This window comes from Astatotilapia calliptera, chromosome 3 (assembly GCF_900246225.1).
Source record: "Astatotilapia calliptera chromosome 3, fAstCal1.2, whole genome shotgun sequence".
In the NCBI taxonomy this organism is placed as follows: domain Eukaryota; kingdom Metazoa; phylum Chordata; class Actinopteri; order Cichliformes; family Cichlidae; genus Astatotilapia; species Astatotilapia calliptera.
Genome location: NC_039304.1, coordinates 32,358,816 through 32,368,454, shown reverse-complemented (window position 1 = coordinate 32,368,454; position 9,639 = coordinate 32,358,816). Strand labels below are relative to the sequence as shown.

Sequence of the window (9,639 nt, the reverse complement as noted above, 5' to 3'; positions counted from 1 at the left end):
CACCGGCAATGAGTCCGACTTATTGCCGGCTATGCAAACCAAGCTCTTGCAACGGCTGTATAGGGATCGAATGGCCCGTAGCAATGGGCCAGACATCTCATACTCCCGCAGCACCTCCCACAGGACACCGCGAGGGACACGGTCGAATGCCTTCTCCAAGTCCACAAAACACATGTAGACTGGTCGAGCAAACTCACATTCACCCTCAAGTATCTTCGAGAGGTTGTTCCGTGACCAGGATAAAAACCGCATTGTTCCTCCTGTATTCGAGGTACGACTAACAGACGGACTCTCCTTCCAGCACCCTGGCATAGACTTTCCCAGGGAGGCTGAGGAGTGTGATCCCCCTGTAATTAATTTAGTAATTAAAGAAACACAGAAGGCTGAGCTGTTGAAATAAATCACATTATCATTCCATAATAAGCTTTAATAATGTTTTTCTTTCTTTAATTATCAGTGTTAAATGCTGCACTTAGTTTCAATATTGATCCTGTGGCTTGGAAGACCCTGAGGAACTCTGCTGCTGGTTTTGGCTACCAGGTGGTTCAAAGACAATCCGAGTAAGCCAGAGCATAGATATGTTTAATATGGGTTTACAATTGCCTGCTTATAACATTCACCACTAATGCTTAACAGCTGGAGGTTTTTCACTGCACTTTGCTCACCAAATGTTATCTAATGTCTGGATTTCTCTCCTTAGTTTGCTTGTCAGTGCCCCACTTGAACAGTATTCACAAAACAGAAAGGGGAGAATATACAGGTGTACCATCGCTGGTGAAAACTGCCTAAATATACAATTTCAAGGTAGGTAGTTTCTTGATGTCTTAACACAATATCCTGAAACTCTGACAGTATCTTTCAAGTATTGAGATCTTGGAATATGACATTAATTAGATTAATTTGCAGATAAGGTGGATTTCTAGAGAAAAAAACTGAAATGTGCGAGTTTGTAATGCATTGTTAAGCATTTGCCATTTCATGATATAACAAAACACTTAATTGAATGTATTTGTTTGTTTAATTAATTCTTGCTAAAGGTTATTTATTTTTTGTTGATTTTCAGACACAGTAATAGTGAACTTTGATTAGTGTATTTTGCATTCTTTCCCTTTGTAATGTGGTACGAAAAGTGGCAGTCATTTAAATAAAATGTATTTTCTAGTGACCCCAACATTTATTTTATGAGTGTTTTAATATATACTCAATGCTTTAAATACAGAGCCAGATTTTGCTATCAACATGTCTCTTGGTTTGACAATGAAAAGTGATCCTGGAACCCAAAATGCTGTGGTGAGTTGGTGAACTGCAGACGTGTCACACTGGAATGGAAGAATAATCAGCATGCTTGATTCATCATAATTTGATCTTTTCTCTTTTGAGGCATGCGGTCCAACTATTCCAAAGGACTGCAAAAGTATCACCATGTACAGTGGAGTGTGCTTTCAAATAAACCGTTCCAATAGATTTGAGCGTCCCATACCACCTTCTGTCAAAGGTAACAGGATACTAAGTTTGTGAAAACAAACTCAAAATAATAATAGAATCTATAAATACTTATGTCACTGCACATTCACACAATTAATCGCTGTGACCCAATAACCTAATACATTTTAAACAGTCTGAAGCTCATTTATTACAGTTATTGTGCTTTTTTAAATATTTTTTTAAATTAGTTTTAATTATGTTTTGAATTTTCAATTCAGTTTCATTTTACCCCCCAGAGTCACTTTAATAGGTTGAGATTAGTTTTTATTGCTTTAAGTAGTAATTTTTGACTTTTCAATTATTTTTAATTATTAGGATTTTAGCTTGGGTAAGATTTAAGAGTTTCAGAAATCATATTACAACACAAACATAATTTATGAAGGCAGTTGACTCCCAGTTATATAAACATCCCAAGTCACAAATAAGCGTGCACCAAAGATTCAAATGGCAAATGGGACCAAAGTGTGAATCTTCCTAACAAAGAAAGGCCACTTAAAGTTGCTCAACACTACATTTCGTACCCATCTTTTTGGCAGAATGCCCGCTGCAAGCAGACATTGCCTTTCTGTTGGATGGTTCAGGGAGTGTATATAGCGAAGATTTTCAAACAATGAAGACCTTTGTGAAAAATCTGGTTCGGTCTTTTCTCTCAAGTGATACAAAGGTGAGGAACAGACATTAAATATTAAATATTTCTTTATTTCCATAATTGATGGAATGATTGATTTTCTGTACTTTTTTTCTTTTCAAGTTTTCTGTTTCCCAGTTCTCTACTTCATCAAAGGTCCATTACTATTTTGATAATTTTTTCTCATCTGGATCATGGGAATCTAACATTGATAGAATAAAACAACTAGACCAAGCAACTTACACAGCTGAAGCCATCGAACATGTTGTGTAAGTGCTGCCATGATGTTACACATCTTTCACAGTTAATGAAGTATGTCAGAGGTTAGAGATAACTTGTAGAGCTTTTTTTTTTTTTTTTTTAAAAATCATAATTCTTTGTTATATTAGCGAAAATACTGTAAAAGAAGGCATCGTGATTTTTATGTAAGCAGTTCTCTTCAACATCTAAAAGATGCACTGTAAAGAAAGATGAACTGAAACTGTTTTCTTCATTCATCAGCCAAAATGTTTTTACACCACAAAGAGGATCCAGATCAAATGCAAAGAAGGTGCTGATAGTTATTACTGATGGAGAATCTCATGACTCACATCGCTTACCATATGTAGCAAGGCTAGCTGAGAGTAAAAAGATTGTTCGATTTGCTATTGGGGTAAGTACCTGCTCAGTTTTACACTGTACCAGTTTCTTCAAAAGGTTAATCCTTTCAATGACCCTGTAAAGTTAACCTAATTTTCTGACACTAATGAAATGAGGCACCATTCTTCATGAGGAGGACTGTGTGGGTGCTAGTAAAGTAAAAGCTGTGTGTGTGTTTCTAGGTGGGGAATGCATTTAATAAACCTGCAGCAGAACAGGAGCTGAAAACCATTGCATCGTCTCCGTCAGACAAACACGTATTTCAAGTTAGGGACTTCAACGCCCTTGAAATAATAAGACAGAATTTGCAGGACAAAATTTTCTCTATCGAAGGTACAAACATTAAAAAATGTTACAACTTTGTTAAAATTTCTGTAAACATCCCAGCTATAAAAATTAAAGCAACTGAAGCCACCTGCAGTAAAGGCCTGAGAGATGTTCACCTTTTTTATCTCTTTACATTAGTGTGTTAAACAACACATAAATGACATATTTTTAATAAAGAGCAAGTGATTGTCTAGAATCAGTCCTTCAGGTCGTGAACAAATTGAAATTACACAGTCTGTCCTTTAAGTTCTTTTTTTCCTTATTTTCATGTTACAGGATCACAAACCAGTGGAGAGTCACTGAAAATGGAAATGTCTCAAGAGGGATTCAGTGCAGTTTATGTGCCTGAGGTAATTTAAAACACTTTAAACTCAGACAGTCAAGTGATAAAAAGAAAGGAAAACCAAACAAAACTCCAAATTTAAATGCACTGTATAAAACATTCACACATTTATTTTTCTGTACATTTCTGTCTGCACTGTAGGGAATTCAGATGTCTATTGTTGGTGCAAACCAGTGGAAGGGAGGCTACGTGCAATACACAACAGGAGGCCAGAAGGTGAAAACATATGAGGACGTGTCTTTGGAGCCTGACAGCTATCTTGGTAACAACTAACACATAAACATGTGATCATGTAGTATATACATAGCTGTGCTGTAATTCTTTCCCCCAATCAGTTTGGAAAATAGACAACATATAAAGGATGAGTAAGGATTCCAAAGGCTGAGGAAGAGTATGCTTTAATTAGGTGTTTAATGTTAGTCATGTTGTTTTTGATTGTGCTTTATGTCACATAAAATATGAAATACCACAAATGACAACATTTCAAGAAAAAAACATCTTCCATGCACCTTAAATATTAATGAAAATATTTATAAATTCTCTGTATGACTATATTTGACTATTTTTTACTTTTTTAACTGAAGACTGCTTGACTATTAAATTCTAGGTTACTCCATGGCAATTGCTAAATCCTGGAGTGGCTCAGTGACAGTTGTTGGTGCTCCAAGATATAAACACAGAGGAGTTGTGTTTGCTGTTAACAGAGATAGCTTTAGAAATCAAAAGATTGAGCCCTTTCCATGGCAGGTACGTATGTACAGTATAAAGTGATAGACCTGAATGACAATGTAAAATATATTTAGACTATATATAAACAAAACTGTACTATTTTCATTTATCTGATTATTTTCATCAATAATGTGTTTCTTACACAGTATCAGACTGGTGAATATTTCGGGGCAGAGGTGTGTGCCATGGACATAAATAATGATGACATCACTGAGCTAATCTTCATATCAGCCCCAATGTACATGGAGTCTGATAGAGAGGGAAGAGTTTATGTTTGCAGATTAACTGGTTTGGTAAATCACAGTTTTATCTACTGCAGTTAAATTAATCGGTTTATTTGTCAACTTTCTTAATGTTCATATAATATTCACTCTCGTCATTTTAGTTTGTGGAGTGTAATTTTGATGATCCGTTAATACTAAGAGGACGTGCAGCTGTCAAGGGAAGGTTCGGCTCTTCTCTTGCTGTGCTGCCTGATCTAAACTCAGATGGATTCAGGGATTTGGCAGTTGGAGCACCTTTGGAGAATAATGGTGAAGGCAGCATCTACATATTTAATGGCGAAGGAGGAGGAAGAATCAGTCCTACCTACTCACAGGTACACAACATCAAAGAACTCACGAGGATGACTAAACTAATCTGTAATGTAAAGTCATTTTCTGCAGTTTGAATATCAAATATTTTCATGTACACAGAGAATTACTGGTTCTGAGGTCCAGTCAGGACTGAAGTTCTTTGGCCTGTCAATCAGTCAGTCATCTTTTGACCAGAGTGGTGATGGACTGCCTGACTTAGCGGTGGGCTCAAAGGGCAAAGTTGTTTTATTGAGGTAAGTCCAAGACAGTCCAATCATGCATTATTACTGTCCATGTTTAATTCTATTAACTATTTCTGTTAAATAAAAGAAATGAATGCCCCACTGGTTAAAAGTTTAGAATGAATTCCATGAATAATTTTTTTTAATTATTACAATAATTTATGACATTTCTAGACACTTTGATATAAACTATTAGATAAAAACAAATGATGCATGATCAAAAACCTTTAAGCAGTAGTGGTTTGTAAAAAATGCAGTGTGGTATTTTCCTGTGATGTTCATTTCTAGATCAAGACCCATAGTAATGGTGAAAGCTGAGGTGTCATTCAACCCAAACCAAATCCCTACTCAGAATGAAGGCTGTTCAAAACCATTGGAGAACACAGCTACAGTCTGCTTCACCATGAGTAGAGTGTCTGCAGTCCACACAGGTTCATCATTCTACTCTACATCATTCAACAACAAAGCCACTGCCCATCATTTGTAGCATTGAATCCAAACTGTGTTTTATTCCAGCTCAAGCAGTGATTAATTATACTATAACACTGGATGCCACACGTAAACCTCCAAACAACCGAGCTTATGCCAGTGGGAAACAACAAGAACAATCTGGATCAGTCATTGTGGTCTTAAGAAGACGACAGTGTTCAACTCTAAAGTTACTTATTGAGGTAAAAATCGAATAATATCAGGAAAAACAACAAACAAACAAAAAAAACCAATGCAAACAATCAAAGTTCAGTTCAGAGAGTCCTACAACACTGAATACAAACCAAATTGCTCTTTTTTTGCAGGCCTGTCCAGAAGATGCTCTTAGTTCTCTTTCCAATGAACTCAAATTCATGTTTAATGGTTTGTCCATCAACAGAAATCCCAGACCAAGTCTTTCCTCACAGGCTCAAACAACAACCATTTATCCTGTAAGTAATATTTAAACACAGTGTATTAACAAACAATTGGGCCAAGAAAACAACTTAAGTCTTTCCCTCGTAATAATTAATTAATTAAATTATTGACATGAAATTGACCATTAAACTCAGTTAAAGTGTCAGTTCTAAGTGATCCAGGCCACTGAACGTCTTTTTAGTTCCAGAAAAAATTTCTGTCATCCAAAAGGATTTACAGCATCTGATGGGGAAAACAAAGACTAAAGGCCTTTACAAACTGAACATGTAAAATCCATGCAAACATTTTGTGCATTAAAACATTTTTCGAAATCACTCATTCTTAATGTAGATGTTCACGGCGACCTTTTGTTGGACAAATTTGCAGCTTTTATTTTATTTTAAATCAAGCTCAATATCTTGGGCGTAAATACAAAGATGTAACTAACAGTTGTTTTTTGAATACAAATGTTCTGCAAAAAACACATTCCTTTTTTATAATGCGCTCCCTATATAATGGCCTTAAGAGTGAAACAAAGTTTGAAACAAAGAGTGGGTCAAGGTGTTATTCCTGTAAGAGTCACTAGCCCACCAGCTATCATGTGAGCTAAGGCAGCGGTCCCCAACCTTTCTTGCGCCACGGACCAGTTAATGTGTGACAATATTTTCACGGACCGGCCTTTAAGGTGTCGCGGATGAAAAGAACAAAGTAAACAAAGTAGTCCAACATCCCAAGATTAGCTGGATTTAAGCAGACTTCAAAGAATTATAATAAGAATAAGTGATCAGCTGTTGTATTTCCAGCTCTCTATGTCCACCATGGAGCACAGTAAAAGGCTTTAATGTTTAAGTAATCATTTTATTTCTCTTCCGCCACCAGAAAGAAAATTACTATTGGATATTAATGTATGGCTAATTGTACTACCAGTCAAAGACTAATGCAGTAGTAACAAAAAGCAATTAAAAAAAGAGCTCAAAATACACAATTCTTAACTTAGAATGACAGCTTGTGTCTGAGATCAAAGTTGTCCAGAAGTGGATCAAGAATATTATCAGAAATTGTTTTCTTCCCTGCAAAAAACCTCCACGAGATGGTAGAATGAAAAAATTGGTTGTTGGATTTCCCCATACAATGTGCTAATTGGAATAAGTCATTCATCATTTAAATATGTTTTCCAAAATGTTCTCTTCCACAGTTAGGGTTTGACATCAACTGTGGCACTGACAACAAATGTGTTGATAACCTTAAAGTGGATTTTACGTTCACCAGGTGAGGCTCATGTATAGAGCTTTGTTTTGCTTGTGCTTGTATTCCTTTTCCTTTATTCTCATCCTCCTTAATACTCTGACAGATCCTCAGAGGTTAAAGTGGGCATTGATGAGCTTTTGGATGTCACAGTCACAGTGGAGAACAGAGGAGAAAACTCCTACAACAGTCGTGTTATTCTCACGTACCCAGCTGGACTCTCCTACAGGAAGTTCACGGGTCAGCAGGTAAGGCATCAGGATCAAGTCTGTATAAGTTCATCACTGATCTGCTGCTCTTCCAATACATCCAGCAGTAATTTTATTTTTATAACAAAGGGAAGAATTGGGTGCAACTCTTTGGACAGTGAAGATGGTTTATCACGAGGAAGGACAGACTGCACTATCCACAAACCAATTTTCAAGAACAAAACTAAGGTGTTTTTGCTTAGAATATCTTTCTCTCACTTCTTTATAGTTTTGTTTACAGCAAAAAGAGATGACGCAATTTGATATGTCTCCTCCATTCAATTAAGGCTTCCTTCATTGTCTCCTATGGGATTGACACCAACAGTCAGCTTGAGAGGAAGCTCTTTGTCACTGCAAATGCCACCAGGTACTGTTCCTTTGGTATATTTTTGTATAGTCCCACAGATAAAATATGAATCATTTCACTTCTTCATTTCAGTGGAAATCAGGAGCATGCCACTACAAATGAACTCTATAAAAATAAATCGATTGATGTGAGATATAGCATTTTTATGACATTTGAAAGGTATGGGTTCTTCCACTTGAAATAAAAAGCATCGTTTAGAAATTAACAAATGTTGTATTACATGGTATTTATTTAATTTTTTAAATATGTCTGTTTAGCTCTCTCAGCTACAACAATTTCACATTTGGGAGGAGTGATTTGCAGAAACCAGTCCAGCAATCAATTAAGGTCAAAATATAAGTTCTGTATAAATCTATATATGTGCATTTATATGTTCTGTATAATCTAAATCTAATTGTATTGCTTGGTTGTCCTTTTCTTTATCAGATTACAAATGATATCAGAGCACTTAATTTCACTGTGGTGATCAGGATTCCAGTGAAGCTTGGTAAAAAAGACATTTGGGTGAATTTGATCAGTCTACAGGTATTGTGCAAAAGTCTTGAGTCACCCATCATTTCTAAATGGATGAATGGATGTGGTATAATTGGGACAAAACCAAGCATACCTGAATTAAATGTATTTCAGATTGCAGACTGTCAGAGAGGAATTGACGAAGAACCACCTGTCAAAACTTTTGTTTCTCAGATCAGAAAAAATAAGGTGGTTGTAAGTATACCTCTGCACTTGAGCTTTTGAAATTCAACCTCTTTTAGATTTTAACATTCACCTCACCTATCTCAAATTCAGCTATCACAGTTTTTGTTGGATTCAGTCTTGTTTAAATCATTCTCAGAACTGCTCTGTAGCCAAGTGCAGAGTGTTCAAGTGCAACACTTTCATGGGAATACGGGAGAGTAGGATGTATGAAATCTCTGCCAACCTCAGTTCAGGATGGATAGAGCAGGTAATGGATGGGTAGTTTATGTTAAATTAATGTGTTTTGGATTGTTTGCTAAATGTTTAGATACATAACTATTTACCTGTTAAATCAAACAGTATCTAATTTAGGGTCAACTCGCGATGTATTTTTTTCCCTTAGATTGGGCTTCAGTCTGCCAAATTCCTCTTGACCAGCACTGCCAGTCTGGAGTATGACAAAAACCAGTACATCTACTTTTCAGCAGGGTCTGACAACAATCCTCCTGTTCACAAGGTGATTATACAATATTTTCTTTTGTTTGGCATATTAAGAGCTTTAATTTTATTCACATTCTGTCACTTCATCTGTCAGATTGAGGCAGAAGTAGAAGTGTATCCTAAGCTGAATTTCACCAAAGCGATCATTGGAGGATCCCTGGGAGGGTTGGCTTTTCTAGCTTTACTCACCGCTAGCCTGTATAAGGTGAAAGACTCTTTTTATACTTTTTTCAATTAAAAGTTTACAAGTTTTTTTTTTCTCATTTTTTGTCAGCTTGGTTACATTTTTATTGGAACTCTAATATATGATTGCTGTATTTTATGTGCTTTTTCATTCACTTCTAGGCTGGATTTTTCAAGAGTAAATACAAACAGATGATAATTGAAATGACAGAAGATGATCCAGGGACGGCTGCAGGTGCACCCTCAGCAGAGTAACAAAGATGACATTTGTAGCTGTACATCTAATCTGAATGACAGATGTAGACCATCCTGATAATTTCAGGGGTGAACATGGTGTGTAGAAATGTCCATGCTACCACATTTGATTAATTAAATAGACAACAGCTTGCTGTGTCTCAAATCACTCCCTTGCCTAGTCATTTGCTATGATCTGTAACAAAGGTTCCTACCTGGTCGTCGAGGTCCTCAAGACTCGGGACCATAAAACTGGAGCACCTATTGTAAATAAGAAACCACCACTAGATATTTGTCTTAAGAGGATATATTTATGTAGATTTTCAAGCC

The 9,639-nt window shown here is 36.3% G+C and overlaps 1 protein-coding gene across 1 annotated transcript; it reads left to right on the top strand.

Moving 5' to 3' along the window:
- Positions 1-456: 456 nt before the first annotated feature.
- Positions 457-9,639, top strand: LOC113019266 (integrin alpha-M-like). Its single transcript, XM_026162847.1, has 29 exons — positions 457-560; positions 701-804; positions 1,220-1,290; positions 1,381-1,495; positions 2,022-2,149; positions 2,237-2,382; positions 2,615-2,765; positions 2,935-3,085; positions 3,356-3,429; positions 3,564-3,684; positions 4,030-4,169; positions 4,298-4,444; positions 4,537-4,749; positions 4,847-4,980; positions 5,257-5,399; positions 5,485-5,639; positions 5,763-5,888; positions 7,049-7,122; positions 7,205-7,346; positions 7,437-7,535; positions 7,634-7,713; positions 7,786-7,872; positions 7,971-8,040; positions 8,140-8,238; positions 8,341-8,421; positions 8,549-8,659; positions 8,795-8,908; positions 8,987-9,097; positions 9,238-9,639. The coding sequence occupies exons 3-29, from the start codon at positions 1,240-1,242 to the stop codon at positions 9,328-9,330; spliced, it is 3,156 nt and encodes a 1,051-aa protein (XP_026018632.1). The 5' UTR covers positions 457-560; positions 701-804; positions 1,220-1,239; the 3' UTR covers positions 9,331-9,639.